This window comes from Bombus vosnesenskii, unplaced genomic scaffold (assembly GCF_011952255.1).
Source record: "Bombus vosnesenskii isolate JDL3184/JDL3185 unplaced genomic scaffold, Bvos_JDL3184-5_v1.1 scf7180000013272, whole genome shotgun sequence".
NCBI lineage: Eukaryota > Metazoa > Arthropoda > Insecta > Hymenoptera > Apidae > Bombus > Bombus vosnesenskii.
Genome location: NW_022882930.1, coordinates 2,868,620 through 2,889,869, shown reverse-complemented (window position 1 = coordinate 2,889,869; position 21,250 = coordinate 2,868,620). Strand labels below are relative to the sequence as shown.

General features: G+C 39.5%; 1 protein-coding gene across 3 annotated transcripts in view; it reads left to right on the top strand.

The window, feature by feature from the left end:
* The window catches only part of LOC117231538 (protein rhomboid), a 496,275-nt gene that overhangs the window by 464,693 nt on the left and 10,332 nt on the right, over positions 1–21,250 (top strand). For all 3 annotated transcript variants that reach the window (XM_033490074.1, XM_033490073.1, XM_033490075.1), the window contains one exon: positions 11,002–11,114. In XM_033490074.1, the coding sequence (XP_033345965.1) occupies positions 11,002–11,114 (113 nt within the window). The remainder of the gene's footprint in view (positions 1–11,001; positions 11,115–21,250) is intronic.

Sequence of the window (21,250 nt, the reverse complement as noted above, 5' to 3'; positions counted from 1 at the left end):
ATTTCAACGATTCAATATGACGTTTGCTCTTTGAAATAGTTCACTTTCCTTAGATGTTAGTATATTAAGTAACAGCGAACGATTACCAAGGGATTAGTAGCATTTCTAAGAATTATCACGCAGTCGACACTGGTAGCTTTCGCCGATCTTCGTCTTCCATTGATAATTCAGGAGCTCGAAACAAATACGTTTTGACTTGTCGTCGAGTGAAAATTGACTGGTTTTTATAGAAACGTTCGTCGTGCTTCTACAATTTCGTTATTCGAACGAACGTGGATGTTCTGTAGCGATATAATTATTAAGTAGGCAACTAAGTGTCATTACCACCTAACGACATGAGCCGCAATTACTTAGTTGCCAACTCTATATATATATATATATATATATACAGATACATCTAGAACAGTTGTGCGATACGATGAAAATTGCGTGAAAAATGGTTAAAACTATTAAACAGAGATTAAACGTGTTTTGCCACGAGCCTGTCATTTTTATTTCTTGTCATAAATAAACTATCACGATTCCAATAACGTCAATAATAGCGATCATTTTTGTAAAATCAAACAACGTTAAAAAAGATAAAAAGAGAAAAGAGATCAGGGGATTACTCTCACCAGGTGGATGGAAAAAAGCCGAGCAAGGAAACCGTCGATCACCTTAACGGAAGAAAAGGGAACACGGTGTATTTATCAAAGTTCCAACAAGCTGCAATTGTAGGCACGTTTGAGAAAGCGTAAAATCATACTGGGTGAAGTAGGAATACGTATCGCGTTGGTCGAAAGTTCAGATAGAACACACGGACGAGAAGTTTTGAATAGAAACGAGCGTGGAAGTTTCGAAACGATTCTAACTCGCGATAATATCCGGAAAATAAAATGAAGTGCAATTAAGAAGCAGAAGGTGCATATGCTCGCGCGCGCGCGCGCGCGCGCGCGTGTGTGTGTGTGTGTGTGTGTGTGTGTGTGAGAGTACGCGAGATCGACCAGAACTGTAACGAAGAAAACCTTGTAATTTCTTTACGATTCAACTTCCGCGATAGCTCTCGACCAATTATTGTACCAATTGCACGAAACATTCGTGAACTTCGATAAGAAATTTTTCATAGCAAAGAAGATTTCGATAACGAACGAACTGCTGTTCGTATGGCCGCGCTTTACTTGATTTATATCAACGATACATAAATGTTGTTACAATGTACGAACTAACTAATAATGGCAAACTAATGGTCGAGATTAATATCTGCTATCTTTTCTTGAAATTGACACTCGGCCAAACCAAACGCGTTAATTTCGCTTCTTTCGGATGTAACAAAAATACATTGATCAATTTCGATGAGAAAATTTGTACGATAAGTAATAAGATTGTTTTTAAATTTCGAGGTATCGATAAAAAGTGGAAAGTGTTTGCGGAAGATTAGAAGAAAGAAATTTCGTTAAGATCCGATGTAAATGTCCATCCGTTACGTGTAATTCGATGGTAAGGTAAAAAGATAGCCTGGTAAATTATCTAACGTTGCCTTATCTCTATCCCATGCTCGATTCTTCTCCTCTTCTCGACGTGTTATCAAAGGCTTCTCGTTATTAATGCGAAAAGCGTCCCGCGATTTTCAAGACGTTTTTTATTACTGCGAACGATTTTATAGCGGTCTACGTCTCTGGAATATCTAATATACGTAATACTCCATTGAAGGATATTTTACGCACACGATCGGTTCTACGTTAAAGAAATGTGCTTTATTTCTGTTCTCTGTACGTTCCTTCTTATATTTATATATACCAAAAACATTTTTGCTATTACAGCGACAAAATATTTTACTTAAACGACAGGATATCTTATGATTCGATATTTTAGCGATATTGGATAAAATAACGCGTTAACATGACCATATATCTTTGCATTCGTCGAAGAGCTAATACTTTGGAATTTTATCGTTTTAATTCTACTGTTCTTCTTCGATCTATATAACCCGAAATGGCTGTTGTATATTTATTAGAATACATATAGTTTTGAAATACTTGGAAATACCGAAACACCTCGATGTAACTCTATTTTTGTATATTCCACTCTTTTTACGAACAAAAAAGATATCTGAAAAATTATCGCAGAAAATGTCGCAAGTTTGAAGAACACAACTTGGAAGAATGTATTTTTTAACTATATGCACGTGTAACACACTCAGGTACAAGAACAAAATTGATTATTTTAAAGGACAAAGGTTATGAAACGATCGTGAGTGGAAAAGACGAAGCTCTGTTCGCCAAAAACGAACCTGCTCGCACATATTACGGAAGTAATCTCATCCATCCGCTGGAAAGTTTCAGTCTAAAGCAAGTTTCCATGGAATGGTAAAATCTTGAAACTTGCGCGACCTCCAACTCGAACAATGTCTTTTAAACTGTCGTCGAAATACGTTGAACATTTGGAGCAACGAAAGGAAACGTCCCAAACGGCAAGGAATCGAAAACCCCTGGTTTCAGAGGCGTCTTGCCGCCGAACACCGAGTTTAACCTGCTTGTTATCAATGTGAAAGGTGTCTCCTGTCTTTCAGAGGCGTATCTCTCAGGTAGTTTCGCGACCTGCGACGTACAGATACGAGGGGACGAGCCGTGAGAAACGTTGAAGCCGAGAAAAATCGAGACAATCGTGGTAATTGCAGGAAGTGAACACGGCACACCGTTGGAACAGACAATGGTATCGCGCAGTTCGCGAAAATACGAGAGAACAAGTATCGTCGAAAGGATGTTTCCGTGCCACGTTCGCGAATAGAAACCTTTCCGTGATCCTTACCTAAGAAATACCTGAAGGTTTTTCAACATTCTGTAAATCTATTCGCGGATAATAGAATCGAGACGGGGGCTGATACGTAAAATATCATTCTGATTCGACCAATGATATAAAAATATTCTTCGTACAACGTTTGTCGTCTCTTATGCTGCGCTTTAACCCGATTTCGATAATTCAGTTCGAATCTCTTTCCGAACGTTTCTTAATTCTCTGTAACATCGTGTAATATCTAATTGCTAATAATAATAATAATAATAAAAGTGTGTAATTATAATTCACTCCAGTTTCTACATTTTCTAAATCGTATCTTCTTCGTCTCGGTATCGGTATCGTTCTCGTTTGATCAAACGATTTGTTTACACCGACCAAAGTATAGAAATGTACAAAATATACAAATAGCGCGAAACGTTCGAACAGAAGAGAAGGAGAGGAAGCTGCGATAAAATTCTCATAGACGATAGAAAAAATCCATCTTGTCAAAACTGTGGTATAAGTTCTCAGAGGTGTAGGTATACGTGTTCGTTCTACCCTTCGTTGATATTCCTCTTATAAAAATGCAACCGCCAGTTGAAAACCAAGGCAGACGCCGAGAAATGAATAAATTCCTTCGGAAAAATTCATTTCGGGGAAGAAGTGTCTGCCGGCTGGAGGAGATGCAGGACGCACCCTGCTGTTCTCGATGATCATCGCAGGACTTTTGCGAGGATGAAATTGAAAGAAGACAGTGTGGAGCGGCAGAGGATAACATCGACTCGATTTAAATAACGACGTCCATCTTGCTGGCCCGTCGAATCGTCCGCGTGGATCCTTCGTTCACCGACAACCCAATGGCGAGACATTATGCATGCCCGACGAGCAAAACCATTATGCGAAACTCGTTTAATGTCGTCTAAATGCAGAAAAGAAGGCCTCGTCCTTAATACCTTCGACCCTGTCGTTGTTCCTTGCGTCGAGACGCGTCACGTGGAAACGGAAACTTTTGCTTCACCCTTCCGACGTACGGCATTATCATACGGGGATTTTGAAGGAACAGATTGTGGATTAAAGGAACGGGTGCTACGGGTAATTAAGATTAGGCTACGTCTACCGCATACACTTGCCCGTCGTGGATTTCTTTGCTATCTTTGAAGTCGAGATTTTAGGACCCGATATAATACGCAAAATTGTGTCGCTTTTTAACAATGCGTAGCTTTTGTTTTCCTCGAGAAATTTACTCAAAACCAATGTATCTTCACTGGTCCATGTACGTATAATCTGAAAAAGATGTTATAAATCGAATCTCTTCGTTAGACTATGGGATTTTGCGCATTTATATACAGGGTGGTTGGTAACTGGTAGTACAAGCGAAAAGGGGGTGATTCTACGCGAAAAAAGAAGAAAATATAGAATAAAATTTTTTTTTTTTTAATTTTTCCATCGAGACAACGATCCACAGTGAGATCCGTTATAACGTACCGCACGCGTACCGAGCGAAAATTCAAAGTCGATTTTCTCGAAAACAAAGCCTCGAACGAAAAATTTTTATTCTATATTTTCGACTTCTTTTTTCGCGTAGAATCACCCCCTTTCCGCTTGTACCACCAGTTACCAACCACCATGTATAAATTAAACGTATAAAGGATGCAAAGAATATACAAAAATACTTTGACATTATAAGATTTGCTATTCTAGAAGCATAGAAAGTTGGTTATAACGTTTTTCAAGAAACAAACCCCAGCGTAGGTTCACTCTCTTTCAATCGTATTCGCAAAAACTCGTTGCTTCTGAAACAAAGTAGAAATCGTCGGTGAAGCTTCTAGTTTTATAGGACGATTTTTCAATCAGTAATTTTTCAACGTCAAATCATCGTCGTCGTAATACGGTGTTTCAAGGAGAAATTATCCAATTCCAAGGAAGCTTAGAAACTTTATTCACGAAACGTGAAGTTTCCAAGGTACGGAAGCTTTCCAATTCGTAATTGTCAGCGGTTGAACATCGAGTGGTCGTCAGAGCCATCGGTCGAACATCAGATTAGACGATAAAGCGATAGAATCGAAACGAAGATTGTTTGGAGCGGAAAGTTGACGATAACAGGCCGTGGAAAAGTAGGCGAGCTGCATCGGCTCGTTATTAGAAATCGTAGAATGCTGAGACATCGGCGTGGGCAAACTCGGCCACGATTCAACGATAAGTAAGAAGTTTTCGATACGTAATTAACTACTAGCAAGTAGTTAGACCGACTGACGACATTGCGACTCTGGAACGTTCGAGTCAACTTGCTGAAACTCCACCTTCCGCCTTTATCCCGTTGCTCAGCGGCGAGCTCGCATTCAAATCGGTTTCGCTCGATAATCCTTTTAATCGTCCCGACCATCTCCTTTTGTCGCTCGCCTTTTATACCGATTTCGGGTCGATTCGATCGCTCGAGCAATCGTCCCGTGCGAAGCAAATGCAAGAGGAAGAGTTCGAAGATATCGAAGCTTAGCCGTGGCGAATTATAAGCTCGAAAAGAATTTTAATATACGATAAGAATGAAAAATTTTAATTATTTTTTATTCTTTGTTAAAATTACAAGAAACAGACACATTGTTTTATTCTATCGACTGAAAACGATACTCGAAGAATCGAAGTGGCGATAATTAAAAATCGTATCTGATTAAAACCATGGAATGCCACAGACGATGTAAATCGTAGACGAGGAAATTATGATATTCGATTTCGGATCTATTCGATCGTTCGAGCAATCGTCCTGTGCGAAGCAAATGCAAGAGGAAGAGTTCGAAGATATCGAAGCTTAGCCGTGACGAATTATAAGCTCGAAAAGAATTTTAATATACGATAAGAATGAAAAATTGTAATTATTTTTTATTCTTTGTTAAAATCACAAGAAACAGATACATTGTTTTATTCTATCGACTGATACTCGAACTTTTCTATCGAACGACACTCGAATAATCGAAGTGGCGATAATTAGAAATCGTATCTGATTAAAACCATGGAATGCCATAGAGGATGTAAATCGTAGACGAGGAAATTATGATATTCGATGCCGCAGACAAAGGAATCTGTACTTTGTAAGAAAAACCGTAGATTAAGTATCGTTTCTACTTCCAGAAATCCACAAGAGAATATCGAAGCGTACACTATGAAATTTCCATAAAGAGAGGATTAATGTATCTCTTTCCGTCTACAGAGTCCAGGGAATTAAAAGAAGGAAGTAAAATACGCGATATTACGTATTCCTCGAGAAATTCTAATCGTAAGAAGAAACTTGAAGATTTGCCGCGCGATCCAAGCGGTCGGAACGAATGAACAGTCACTTATAAGTTACTTTTCTAATTAATCACTGTGTTTCTGTAATTACCGTTGTTTCGAGTGCTTGGTAGTCGCGCGGAGGAAGACACAATTTCCTTAATGGTATACAGCGAGTGTTCGCTTTATCGTGGACAATTTAGACCACGATACCTTGATTACCAGCAACCACGTCGACGACTAGTTGGCCAAGAGAAAATGCAAGACGATTTATCCGCTGAATACTACCAAATAGTCGTTCTAGAGGAAATCCAAGGATTTGCGATAATTTGTAGTCGCGAAATCGATGGATCGATGCGAGCAAGCAGAAATTGAAAGATTACCGAAATCTGATTATTCTGATATTACGAAGAAGATGCAACGTTCTGTGGGTACGGTGCTTAATGTACGAACAAATTTTAAAAGAACTTGTCGAAAGATAAAACGCGACATGAAGCAAAGTTTTCTTCGACTACGAAACGATCGATAATTCGCTACGAGAGCGAAATAAAGCTTTTGCGAATGAAAAGCAAGAATACGCGAACGTATGAAAAGAGAGAAACTGTTGATTACGTAAAAAGAAAATCAGACTACGGTTTGCTTGAAAATACGAGAACATGGCGGAAGCTGATCGCGACTGATCATAAGAATAACTAGATATTCGGATGCAATTTGATCGAGTTTGTCAGTCGCTATACGTACGTATATATCTTCAAACGGTTGTTCCCGAGGGAATTATAAACTTCACGGTTGCTTTCGTTCTCGTGATCCCGTTCATATTCCTGGAAAATCACGGCGATCGACTAGTACGTAAAATCCGTGCGTTTCAGCGTTAATAGCGTTTTAGCATTTAAACGACGATATTATTCGAGTCACGACACACGAAACGTTTCTAGACAGAAGAGGGAAGAATTCAGAGGAAGTTGAACGAGCGCAGAAGGGGGTAGCGGTTTCAGTTAATTGGATAGCAATTAGACGAATTCTCCGTCATTGTCTTAGTGGACGAATTACACCGGATTGTCGGCTCTCAGTTCAGCTGAAGGATGATCCTGCCTGATCGAAATTTCTATCTCGCGAATACGAATGACGGATGGCGGTCTTTCCTTCCATCGCAAAGCGAGGGTATCTATCCTCTTGTCTTATCGTTTCTACCCTCCTTCTATCCGAGCTGTCCTAGACAGCGAACAGCCTTCCAACTTCCTTTTTGCATGCTCCATTTCGTGGATTGCGTACTTTCGACGAATTGATGCCTACGTATCCTTCCGCTCCCCCCCCCCCCCTCTCTCTCTCTCTCTCTGTGTGTGCATTTGTGGAATTGTTCCATGCAGCTGGAAACGTCACATTTTTACCACGAACGTTCTTCAAATCGTCTTGAAACGCGGAAAAGTCAAAGTGTTAAAGGATGATGAAAAAGTAGGTCGTTTCCTTGATGTTTTATTCTGCTTGGCTATTTTGTTTGGTGGAATTTCGTTTGGAATTTCGTGCGGCTTTTAGGTTCGCGAAAATATTAGCCGTATGCAGAAATATCTGTGAATTTATGTTCTGTAAATGGCGTTTCGTTTATTTGCTATTATCCCAGCGTGCGATACTCGAGGATAGATTCATAAACGTTGCGATGAGTTCTGATTAAATTTGTTCAAAGTTTCCAAATTTTTAGTAAACGGTAATACGTATGAAACGTTCGCAGGAAGACAAGGTTTAAGCTACGATCAGACCAAACGACCAACAGAGCATTCGCTCGTGCTCGTTAAACGTAAACGCTTATCGCGCGATCTGTTCGTAAATTCATTTGTAACTTCACTACGGATTGTTATGCGTTTGTAAGAAATTTATATAGATGCAAAATTACAAGAAATGTACATAAAATATCCAAATCCAAAGTATAGCGCCTGGTGTAATACTGAAGCAGAGAAAACGACTTTCTACCGAGGTTTTAATTTTACAAATATATTCTCGAAAATATAAATTTGCATAGAAATCCGTGGTCTATTCGCGACCATCGAACACGTACTTTTGTAGCAATTTAGAGCATTCGGATGTTCGATTCTCCATTCGGCGAGCAATTGCCAAACGACGAAAGAACGCTCGTTTACGCTTTAATTCGAAGTAAAGTGGGCTAAGAACGAGCATCCGCTCGGTTGGTCTAAACGCGTCTTAACTACGACGAGAGAAACTGGAGAACAGAGTTCAGCTGGCTGATCCGTAAATCGAGTCGACCGACTAAAACGTGAGCCTATTAAGCGCGCTGTTTGCATCCTCGACGAGTCTGAAGCATCGTCGTCGCGCGTCTAGTTTCGCAACGCGGTCGACGCGCCGAAGAATGCGATCGAGACGCTCTCGAACAAGTTCACGGGCGCCGTTTTCTCGTCTCGCTTCGGAACGTGTGCCACGCAAATCGAGCCAGACAGCCTGTGATTAGGTCACCGCGAAACCGCCTGCTGGAATTCCAACGGTTCTTCGCGAACGCACTCGGCGAATAGGAAAGAAGCAAAGCCGAGCCGACAGGCTTTTAACGGAAAAACGGTCTGCTTGAAATACTAAAGCGGTGCCAGGAGAAAGTAGAGTCGTTCCAAGTTTCAGCAAAGAACGTATATAGAAGGAATATGCCGTGGTAAGAAGGCAAACGTTTCGTATCGTCGTAAAATCGACGAAATGTTTGACTGAAACTTCCCTACTTTCACATTTAACGTATTAGTTCGCTTTTGCGCTGTTTCGGACGACAATCGACGAGCTTCCCAGCGAAAGGTCCCATAAAACGGTGGATCGAGTCGATCGCGGTGGAGGTTTCAGTCGTCAGTTTTCAAATATCACAGCTACAGTCACTACGAAAAGCATTGGCGCGCTATTGTATCTATTACAGCATCTACGTACTAATTAATTAGATCCAAGTACGTAAATTCCGTGTGAATCATGGTAGAGCATATTCGTAGGAATATAAGAGTCTGATATTTTAAGAATGAAACGTAGATTCTGATAAGAAAACGCTTGCTTGTAAAATCACGTGACGATACTTTGCGTAGTCGCTGTAGGTTTGGATCGACGATCGAGACATCGATAGGAAACTCTAACATTTCATAGTGCGAGTTGTCCAAATCGCTGTTAACGTCACTGATTTTTATAAAACGATGAAAAACACCGCGAAAGAAGCAGGACAGACACGATTGTTTGTTCGACTTTCGAGAACTGCACTGTTGAGAATACAAATATCAACTAGTATAACGTTTATTACGAATTATCTGTAATCGTGATTGTCAGAACGACGCGTTTCACAGCGCGATGAAGAAATTTGTAGAAATTCTGGTGCTCTTTCAACTTGCTATTGTATAAATATAAATAAACCGAAGAAAATCACACGAATAATTCACAGAGCGTAACAAACCAAGCTTGTATTTACTTCGTGCAGGCACGATATGATTTTCTTTTTACGAGCAATAGTTTCGTTCGTTATCGTCGACACAACGAGGATCTTTGAAACGGACGGAGTTGGCGAGGCACTCGGTGTAGCCGGCATCTTTCGTTCCAACGAGATTACGCGTTCGTCTTTTCGTTGTAATTAGTTGGCGAAAGCTACGGACGAGTTGAGAAAGAGATTGCAACATGGTCGAATTGGGAATTGAATATGAGAGACGAAGGGAAACTGGGTGAATCGCGTCAAACGAATGTTATCTCGTACAACGTTCCCGCGCTGCCAACCGGAGCAGATAAGCTCGATCATCTTCTCTTCTCGCGGCGAAAGTTTCCAAGGCGTCGCCAAGATAAAATTCATAATTGCTTTAATTTCGTCGTCCGCCGTTGTCATTGCGATAGTCGTGGCACGGCGAGCCGAATTTTCCAGGAAGCATCGCCGATCCTATCGTTGCTTCGGCTCCACTTCCGCTTTTATCTTTCCCCTAAGTTGCGTACGCGCCTTCAGAAGAAGGGTAATTTTAATTCGCTGCTCTCGGATCTCGAGCGCCATTTCGTCGAGTAAAGTGTGAGCCAAGATAGTCGTTTGTCTCCCTTAATTTAAGAGGTACGGATTAATAATCACCTGCGAGTGTCTATTAACACTTGTAGCGAGTTAGGCTGGCGATAAAGCTATCAAGTATAGCCCTTACCGAGGTGTTGGAACTCTTGATTTACGATTAATCCGAATCTGCCGAATTTGAAGAATAATTTGGGGATTCCTTTATAGAATAAATAACGTTGTTTTTTTTTGTTAGTTCTTCTTTTACACTGCAAAAAAAAAAATTAAGAGTTTCCGAAGAAGGATATTACACGGTTCAAGAATGTAACGTTTCTTTTAATCGTAAGATTCGTGACTTACGAAGGAACTTACATGCTTTTGCACAAATTTTCCGAACGTTCGTTCAACCCTCCAATTCATAAATTAAATGTCTGCTAAATTTCAGTGATATTGCGGGTTTTCGATTTGGAAGTAAGTTTGTTCTCCAAACAAAGTTCGCGTTATTAGAAAGATCGAGCATGGAAATAAATCTCTTAGCTACCTGTGTATCTCGCTAATGCAGGTTTGCGCCACGCCGATGATTACTCGCAATAAAGACTCGCCTGCTAAGTAGATTATAATTCCTATAGCCACCACATTCCAGTATTTCGATAACACGATTGAGAATGAGGCATAATGAAAAACTTTCAAACACGCGAAAATGCTAATGCTATGTCATTTTAAATATAAAACGTATTATCTCATTTATCAATATTTGATATATATTGTAATATCGTCTTATCTGAAAATTACGTAATAAATGACATAAAAATTGCACGTCTATAAACACACCGTGTATGCCATATTTTTAAACCTGCGCAAAATATGACAAAATTTAGAGTAAAAAATTTAACGTCTTTGAAACCAAGCAAATTCTTCCACTACGCTTTTTCTGTAATTAATCTCTCACTTTACTCCGAATGAAATTTACCGTCTCACGAGGATGTGCGCTTGAATTTCAGGTGGCTTCACCTACTATTTAACTTAGGAGTACAGGTGGTCGTGGGACTTCCCCTGGAAATGGTTCACGGAAGTCTGAGGATCGCGGCGGTTTACATGGCTGGAGTTCTTGCCGGTAAGTAATCGCTACGCGTTGCAAATCGCAAAATTTTATTTCTATGGCTAAGTGGAATTTCTCGTTTCGACATCTAGCGACAGTATTCCCAAAATTACACTTTTCTATGCGTTAGGTGTGCATTAAAAACGTTCGTAAATACGACAATTATTACTGACAGTTCGTTTAATACGTTTAACAGATTACACAGTTGACGACTCTCGTTTAGTTTATTCAGAACTGTCAGACTCCGGATTAATTGATTATATAAACTCATGCGTTCGATAATACGGAAATTCGTCACATTCGTATTCGATTAATTCTCGGACATCGTTATAACAAAAGATTAAACACAAGTATCTTGTATTTAACTATTTGGATGTTTTTTTCAAAAATATTTCCAGTTCCAACGGAGATACTTCTGCGCGATAAAATCCTTCGAAAGAACGTTACATCTCGAGACCAGCCTCTTAATCGCTAAAAGTCGACTAACCCATTCTCAAAGAGTCCGAGCTTTATCAAACACGATATCTTAAACTAACTATTTAAATGGTATCGTGCGCACCAATTCGGAAATAATCGTAATTACGCGTCTACAGGTAGAGAACAAGCATGTCGAACGGCACATCGTTCGAATCGAAGCAAACGAACGAAAAATAGATGTAAAGAGAGGCAGCGAATGCGTGGAGAGAATAAAAGGAAGGAAACGACGAGAGAACGTTATCCGTTGTCAACAAAATGCGATTAAACGAGAGCCTCGGTCCAAGTGCATTTAACGCGCCGAGCATTCGCCAAGCCGAGGCTTGTCGATAGCTGCACGCGCGATTATGCGCCGGCATGTAATGCAGTAATGCTACAGAATGCTGGCAACAATATTCCTGAATTTAAATCACTCGGCGATTCTCACCCATATAAATGCCGTTGCAAGCGCAGCTGCAACTGCCAGGCCGCGCGACTCTATTTCTTCTCTGTAACACAATTTGTCCCTCTTTCCATTTGCCGTGTTTCGGGATTTTCCAGCATGGAACGTGTTTTTACTCTCCCCTCCCCCTCCATCTCACCACCCTCCGATCATCCCTCGTTTCCCCTCTGTCACCCTTTCCGAGCATGTTGCGTCGCCATTCTCGTTCGCTCACTCTCTTCTTCTTCCTCTCTCTTTCCATTATTTCGTCCCTGTCGCGTGTAAAGCACGTAGAGAGGGTTGAAGAAAGAGTGAGAGAGAGAGAGAGAAAGAGAGAGAGAGTGAGAGAGAAAAGGGAGGCACGCGCGTTTCTCGTGTATCCGTGTATATCCGTAGAAACGCGTGTACCGTTGGTACACGTATCAGGACGAGAAGCAAGGGCCGCACATTCGTGTAAACCTAATTGCCATTTGCATAAATTCGATTAGACTCGGATCCCGGGTTATTAGCAGTCATGAAAGTAAAACGTTGCAAAATAGGGCGCATGAATAATAAACTCCCGCTGGGAGGTCCGGGATACATCGGACAACGTAGATGCCGGGGGATCGTAACGTTCCGCTTTGCCCGGAAACTGGAAACGAAACCAACTGTGGTGACTCGGAATTACGAGAGAGAAATGAACAGAGGAACGGGTAACAGCGAACGAGGAAAGATTTTTTGGCGGCGGATTTTTGGAGTTGCGAAAAAGGACGTGTAATTGGATGGACCATATGGACGCGATGGAATTAGACATTCGTACGTATTTCGTTTGTTTCGTCGTATCTTTCGCATAGTTAGTTTTGATGAAAATGCCAAGTTTGTTACGAACGATTAAAATCGACTGGTTGTTCGTGTCCTGTTTTCTGGAAATTGTTTAACCTTTCGAAAACAATACGACGGAAATACGAAAGTGATATAGAAACGCGCGCTTTTGTCACATACCAAACTTGTTTCTCTTATGTAAAAAGAAAAAAAAACGATCTACGCTAACGCTGTAAACCTATAATTTGAGAAAGTTGTCCGGAAAGCTGTATTTTACAGCTACGTTATAACGCATATCCAACCATACAAGAAACAAGAAGTCGAGATCCTGTATAGATCGTAAATTCAACGATAAATTCCAATCTCGTTTTAACAAAGAAAACTTCTTACGTGTTTACGTCTATTCGCGCTTCGAGGCTCGTCCAATTTTCCACGTCTCAATTTACATCGATCAAGAAAGGGGAAAAAAGGCTGGATTTATCAGACAGGACAGAGCTATCGAAATTTTCATTTTGCAGCTTCGCTTAATCATAGACCAGGCGAGAAGGTTACCTCGGAATATTGAATCGCGTAATGAGAATAAAGCGGCACCGTTCCTCGTTCGTCTTTTCTCGGAAGGTCCCCTCTGAAGTAGTCGTCCCTACTGGCTTTCTCCGGAGCCTTCGTAGCTTTCCATGTGAACAGGAGGCGGCGACAGCTTGTCTGAGGCCACCGCGACAAGATTACTTCGTATGCATCGCGGTCGCGCCGATGTAATGCGATTGTAACTAAGCAAGTGCAACGGCATCTATCGCCTTTACCTCGCTTCTCTCTTCCCTTTTTTTTTTTCCTTTTTCACTTACTCTTTTTTACGATCGATCAATTTGCAGGTTTTTTGCACTTCATGCATTCATAGATGAAATTTAATTATCGTCTAACGTACGATCGCTCACATAATTTAATTATTCTGAATAATTTTTAGAATGAAGATTATATATAGAGAGGTACTTTACATAGAAACTGTAAAATATAGCTTTCCGGGTAGCTTTCTTGAATTTTTCAAACGACTTAACTACGTGCTTTCCTGTCATTGCTTTCAGAATTGAATGTTTTTTAGCCTGCGAGAACACCTCCTTTATTGAATTAATTATACTATATAAACCACTTTTTTCGATGATTTTAAAGCGCACTAGGATTTGAGATTTCGCCAGCAACAAACCGTTTATCATTTATCCACCGAGCGACTCGTTAAACTACAACTTCGTCATAGGTTACCAACTATAATTTTGCGCTCTTACCCCAAACGCGATAATCGAAGATTAGATATAAAGATAATGGCAAATACTCAAAGATGTTCGTTCGTCTCGTTACCCAAGAAAATTTATCGATATCGTATCGTAACATCTAACTTGCAACTTGTACAGTTTCGTTAATAACTAACACGGTATTAGATAATTGTGCAAGAAGCTCGAGGCGCCAGAAAGTTCCGGTCGATGGAAGAAAGAAATTCGAAATTCTTAGAAAGATGGAAAGAAAGCGATGACGAGAGAATAATTTCGAGATAAACCGGCTTAATTTCCACGTAATTTCATTCGTTCCGTCAACGGCCCCGCTTTCGAATTGGCAGCGAGACTTCGTGTCGCAGAATCACCGGCGCCGTGCCGATTGCGTGACACGGACAATTATACGACGGTATCTGCATGTCGTCGCGGAACGTTCCCGTATGCGTGATGCATTTTGCATGCACAACGAGAGACCACGGTATCCCCGATGCTAGACGGCCGTCTGTCTAGCCTTTCCCTTCCTCGAAACCCTTCAGTGCCCGTTATTTGCCCTCCAGCTTACCTTTTCGCTAATTTTCACCCTCGTCTCCCTTTAGACGACTGTTCGATCACCCTCTTTTCTCATCGTGCAGCAGGTACCGTTTCGCTTTTGATGTAATAGACTTTTCCAAATTGAATTCAACGTCGATGGAATTATTAGATTTTTTTTTTATTTCTTTGTTTAAATTTTACAATTTGTCCAGTAGGACATTCGGTAAAATATTATAGCTTAGTGGTATAATAATATAACATGTGGGTGGCTACCCCCAGCGGGGTACCATCTTCGTGTTTGTTAGGTTATATCCTTTGTGGAATTATCAGACGATCTCAGTTTTTAGAAACGTATTTCGTTGTTTTCATTCTTTTTTATTATTGTTATTATTTTTAATGGTTATACGCGTTATATGGCTTGACCGTGATCGTGATGTTTCTATCGTTAACCAAGGTACGTTTCGACGTGTTCATTAAATTTTTCAACGTAATATTCTCGTGATATTAATTTGCGGTTCAAATGGAACGCGTCGATCAAATTTTTCTATCGTCGTTCGCTGGTTAAAAAAAAAAAAAAAAGGCAGCCATTTATTTCAAAGAATATCGAGCCTGTTTTTAAAGCGAACCGTATTGGAAAAATTGCAAAATATGGTACGTGCCGATCTCAATCGTATAGTAAAGATATTTTAGCAATCTTAAAAGCTCTAAAGAAACTAACTTTGGAAATTAATATCGTAAAGATCTTTGTTTATGGCCTCTTTGTTCTCTGTTAGAAAAGCGAAATATAATTTGCTCGAAGTAGAGATCGCGAGAAAAATTCGAAAGATTCTAAATTTTGATTTAAAACGCGGAAAATCGACCGCTTTTTCGTTCTTCTACTTCCTCTCTCTCTCTCTCTCTCCCCCCCCTCCCTCCCTCCCTATTTCTCTTTTGTTCATCTTTTTTTCTCAACGAATCGTTGTACACTATTTCATCCTTTGTCTTTGTCTTTTCTTTCTTTTTTCTCTTTTTGCTTCTTTTCTCTTTTATTGGATTTTCAGGCATTCGTTCGACCTATGCCATTCTATTTGTTCCGTAGTATTCCTCCTCTTTTTCTTCTTTCGGTTTGCGTGCGCTATTGTTCTTTATTCTGGTCGATGCTCCCGTTGATTTGATCAATTTTTTTTTCTATCCCTGTCATCCTTACCGTTTCGTGTTAATTTTATCGAGCTTTTTAATCTCCTCCGCAGTTTCGTCGTTTCCATTCCCTCTCCCTCCTTCGTATTCGTTTTTACGGTCCCCTACGATGTGTGTAATACATGCTCATGAATTGCAAATATCGTCGGTAATATTTTAAAGCAGGGTCCGTTGGAATGTTACTTTGTTCCGTTTGTGCATACATAATTTTTTGTCATATTTATAATATTAACACGAGAGTAATGCGAAAAATAATTTCCATGCTTTTACCCGATGGCTTCATTATCCTTAAAGGGATACGCTCGAATAATGAATTTTTAATCAACCGATACTAATTATCGCTATCGGTGTTCGTTATTATTTCAATTCGTTTATTTTCGTTTCACACTACCTGGCCGTATCACTCTGACAAATAGTAATGAATTTTGCAAAAATACAATTCATAATACGTACGTTCGTAATACGATTAAAAAATGTATTCGTGGAGGCAGAGAATAGGAAATTTTCGTTTAATAAGGATCTAGCATTTTACCGAGTAATTCGTCATCGATTCTACGTTCAGACGTAAATTCTCTCGGAACTTTTCCCCTGAACTTTCTACGATATTTATTTAAGTTGCTTAGACGAAATAAACGTTTAATAATGGAAAACGCGGTAAAACTTTACGACGTTGTGATAAAAAAAGATAAGGTTGCAATCGTATTCAGCGAATAATTGTCAAATTAGAAATATTTTATCGTAACGACGAATGATCAGCTTGGAATTTTAAATTTCGTAGATCGTAAAAAAATCCAGTTTCGAAGTAAGCTTGTTTGCTTGGAGGCTTCCGCAAAACGCGTTTCATACATAATACCGTGGCAGTTGTATAGTAGCTGGCGAATCTCTATGCTATTTTCTGCCAGGAGAACGCCATCATCGATTTTCCATCGTACTTCGGATATTTGCTCATCAGGAAGCGTAAAATTGAAAATTCCAAGCAACGGCATAAACTTGCGCACAGGAAACTGGAGAAGAAAGTCCGACGTATCGAGTAGATTTTATTTTCTTTCTCCGGTGCAACCGCTGTTTTTCATCTTCTGTTGCGAGCTACCTTTTCTCTGTGCCGTGTTTGTTTAAAGATAGAGGAGGAGTCATTGTAACTCGCGCTTCATACTTCCATGTCAATACCGTATTCCTTTTTATTATACGCTCGTCTTATGTGTATCATTCGTCGAGCAGAGTAGAATTACGAATTTAAAAACAGATACTACGTAAAATACGTTATGTGCTATTGTTATGTAACATCGAATTAATTGCTAAAATGTAATAAAGAAGCTGCTGCGATAAGAAGCTAGAGCCAACGAATATCAACTCAAAATCAATCGAGTCGAGTCGCTTTTTTAAACGTTCTACAAGTTCATAGTCAAACGATATTCGTAGTAATAAATTTTTGCGTTTTTGGATATGAAACGGTTATCTATTGCTTAAATGCGATTTAAACATCGAAGCTGTCTCCTTGTTGCTGCTCAAACGTTTACGATAAACTAATTAAGATTATTAAATTTAAATAGTAACAACACATGTCCGTGGAAAGTGACACGAGCAACTAAAAAGGAGAGCTTCGAGACGAACTAACGAACCGAGAAAATAGAATAGCATGGGAGAAATAGCGAGGGATGAAGAGTTTATTTGGATAGAAAAACCGTAGATGAGAAAACTAACAAGAATATGTAGTTAAATTGGCGTACAGTTAGTAGAAAACAATATTCCATTATTATAGCAATGAAATGTAATATGCTGGAGTGAAGCGTAAAGCGTAAAGAAAAAGAATGTCGGATAGAGCAAACGATATAAAAGTTTATTAAAAAGCACGAAAAGAAAATAGGATGGGCGAATGGTGGAGCCGATAAAATAATCCAAAAAACGTGGAAAAGTTTCGCGCGAAATGGATGAGAATTAAGCGGGGTAAATGGAACAATGAAAAGACGAAAAAGAAACAACGACGTTGAAGGTGGAAGACTCGTGCAAGGTGGAAGAGAAACAGAGAAAAGGGGGCTTATAGAAGATGAACAATATTCGGTGTGTGTTGTTTCGATAACGACCTAACACCATCGAAAATTCCCTTCGTATTCAGCCTCCGTTTATTCCGCTCCTCTTTAATATCACTTTCGTAATCCTGGTCGCATCTGGCTTATACGCGTACAATACAGTTTAGAATTTTGACATTCGGTGCGGTAAAATGAGCGTATTGCAAGATAGATGGTGGGAGAATATGAATAGCTAGGTATATTATGCTATGTTATTCCAAACTGGTCTACCCGTTTTTAATGGAATAAAAATTTCTATTATTTTTACGTTTTTATATTTCTTTCTACCAGGTATCTCTGGTTTTTAGAAAGATTAAGCGATCATTTTTCTTGCTGCGGAATATTTTTAATTTCAATGCTTTCTGTTCTTTCCTGCTGTTTGCAATTTACTTATTTACTTTTTTTTTAATTCAAAATACATTAAAAATATATCCCTTCGTTCGCTAGCTACTTATTTAACACAACGACAATGACAGATTTCGCGATGAAAGTGATTTGTACAAGCCTCGTAACAAAACGCGTTAACGTTCCCTCGACTCGCGTCCTTCTGTCCCCGTTTTTAATCTTTCTTTTATTGAATTCAAAAACCTAAACGCAGATACCGAGCTATTTTATTAATTTCTTAGTGCCTGCTACAAAAATCCTTCACGCCGAAAGACAAATACTTCAATTTTTATTGAGACTAGAAAATTATTCGCTATATACTACCTCGACATCTCTAAAATACAGTTTCCCTCTATTGCTACTCTTTCTTATTACGAGCAGTTAGATCAGGAGTCCCGGACGGCAGCCAATACATTCTCCTTTCGTTTTCCCCAGAGCCATAGACTATAGACTGTTTACGTGCCACTGGTTTCACCCTTCTCCCGCAAACTTCGAAAACTACTTCGTTTCCTTGTCCCCGTCGATTCGCCACGAGCCCAGGAAACAACGATAAGAGGGAAATATGCTCACACTCTACACATTCTGACTTAGTCCGTAGAATCAGCAGGAAGAGGATAAGAGACTCATTTGTAACTTCTTCCCACTCACTTTACGTTATTGAATTCCATTGAATTCACACGGCGAAAAGCAATTCGGAAAATTTCCTATAACTTTTTCCTTAGTATCTCCTCTTCCATCTACGTTCTATAATTTCACGAACTTCGAAGAATTTGAAATATTCCATGGCACTGTGACTAAGTATCTCTTCTCAAATCGTGCAACTTCTTCTTCGTGCCACCGATCTACGATGTGTATCCATAACGTGTATGTATTGTTGTAATACACAATTATTTTTACACAATTACTGCGCTTAATTAATCAACCACTTGACTTAACTCGATCGTTGATGGATGAAGTATCGATAACGCCCACGAATAAGGTAAAAATGTCTCAGACCCAACTTAGAACCAACTGCATTAGCGTTTAGCGCTTTAATGGACAAAATCGATAATCCATCGTCGATCGAATCGATCACAATAAAATCAATTCCCATTCTATTAAATAAAAGTGGATTTAAATTTCCTTCCAGTTTAATCAGACGCATTCTCGTGGAATTTTCATTGAAGGTTAAAATATATCGTTCTTGCGGCGGAATCGGGCATGCAGGTTCCGGGTTGGTTCCCAGGTTTCCGGACCCCAGCTCTCGGCTTCCATTACCTCCGTGTCCCTCTTTACGAATGCATCGACGTGCTTGCACTCGCCTTCTAAATGCGCGCTCTATTTTCTCCTGCCGAGCAATACGAGACGCATCGGCTGTCTTTGCAACTCCTTCTCCTCTTTATTCCATCCCGCTTTTACCCAGCATTTTTCCTCTCGGTATCACAGTTCTCCGGCTGAATGCAGCCACGGATCCTTGAGACGGTGGAGTGGTACGCGTAAGAAAATTTTCAAACGTTTCCCTTTTACAGATTCGGTAATAGGATTCGTTGGGTGCCCTGGTGAAAACGAGCGAATTGCAACGAGAAGAACTCGCTGTTTCTGCTACGTTCGTTTCTTCGTATCATTAGTTAGTGTTAGCGTTAGCACGGTGTTTCATACTACGGTTCATTTTTTTCTATCGTTTAGACGTATCTTCCGATTACGTGGTTTTAAACGAAACTAGTGCTCCAGCGAATTTCCTCTTTTTTCAATTTATGTGTATTTTTAATTTTGTCTGCTATAAACTTCTATAATCGTTAAATAGTTAAACTCGTATAATTATCGAGCTGATAGATAATAAAGACAAATTAATTACTCAAGTTAGATCAGTTTTAGTCTTTACACGTATAAGTATATAATTTACTTTGCAGATCCGTAAGTAAAAGAATGTCGTAAGTAAAAATTTCTCTTTCGTAAGATGTTGCGTTAAAATCGCCTTTTACTACCAAAAAGATTACTTAAATGATTTCGAACATCTGAATGTTACGATATATGTCTCGCGTATATTAACATATCATTAGATTAATGTATCTCTATAGTCTGCTTAACAAACTGTTGGACTTATCAATTTTTCTATTGGACGGAAAACCGATAATACAATCGTGGACGTTGCACGTGTGTGCAGAGTCCCCATAGGACGATCCAAGTACCGACACTCTTCATACTTTTTTTTTTGCTATTGGTTGCGGCGCTCGTAGTTGATACTTTGCACCTGTTGCACGTGTTTCAGGTCCAAGAACTATTATTGCGAAAAAAAAAAAAAAAAAATAAAAAGTAGACGAAGAAGGCGAGGAAATATAAAAGTCGTTTAATAATATATAATACCTCGAGCGCGTAAAAATAAAATTGACGAGCATCGACGCCCATCGACTTCATTGATAGAATGAAACGTTATTTTCAAACGTCTTTTAATATCCCGCGGCTTCCTCGGATATGGTAACATTTCAGTACGTTTATATTCGAAGGTACGATATCCGGATCTATTCTAATTTAAGATTCTATAATCCACGAAACTCGACAATCTTGTCTTTAGTAATTAACGAGAGCAAAGTTTATCGACTTTCAGACTGTTAGAAGTACGAGTGTAAAAATGCCAAAATACAAATGATATTTTTCTTATTAACGTTAACGTCGAGTAACGTGGAATTTCATACGAAGAAATTAATCTTACCATTATTAAGCTTGAAGATTCGCGGAGCCCAAAGGATAGACAATTTTTATGGTGGCGTTCTCTCAGTAATAGTGGCTGGACAAACTCCAGTCATCTCATCTGACGGGATCCAACCACGGTACCTGTTACGGGAACTTAATTTTAATAGAGTTATCTATATTCAGATGTAGCATGATAACATACCGTAAATTATAACCAGCCGTTGTTACTACCATCGTATTTACTATTTTATCATTATTAGCAGCGTTAACAGTCTGTTGATTAATGGTAACGACCCTTTCTGAATTTTGATACCGTGATAAACAGCCAAGGATTAATATTCGTTTGTCTCTGTTCGTCTTAACGTG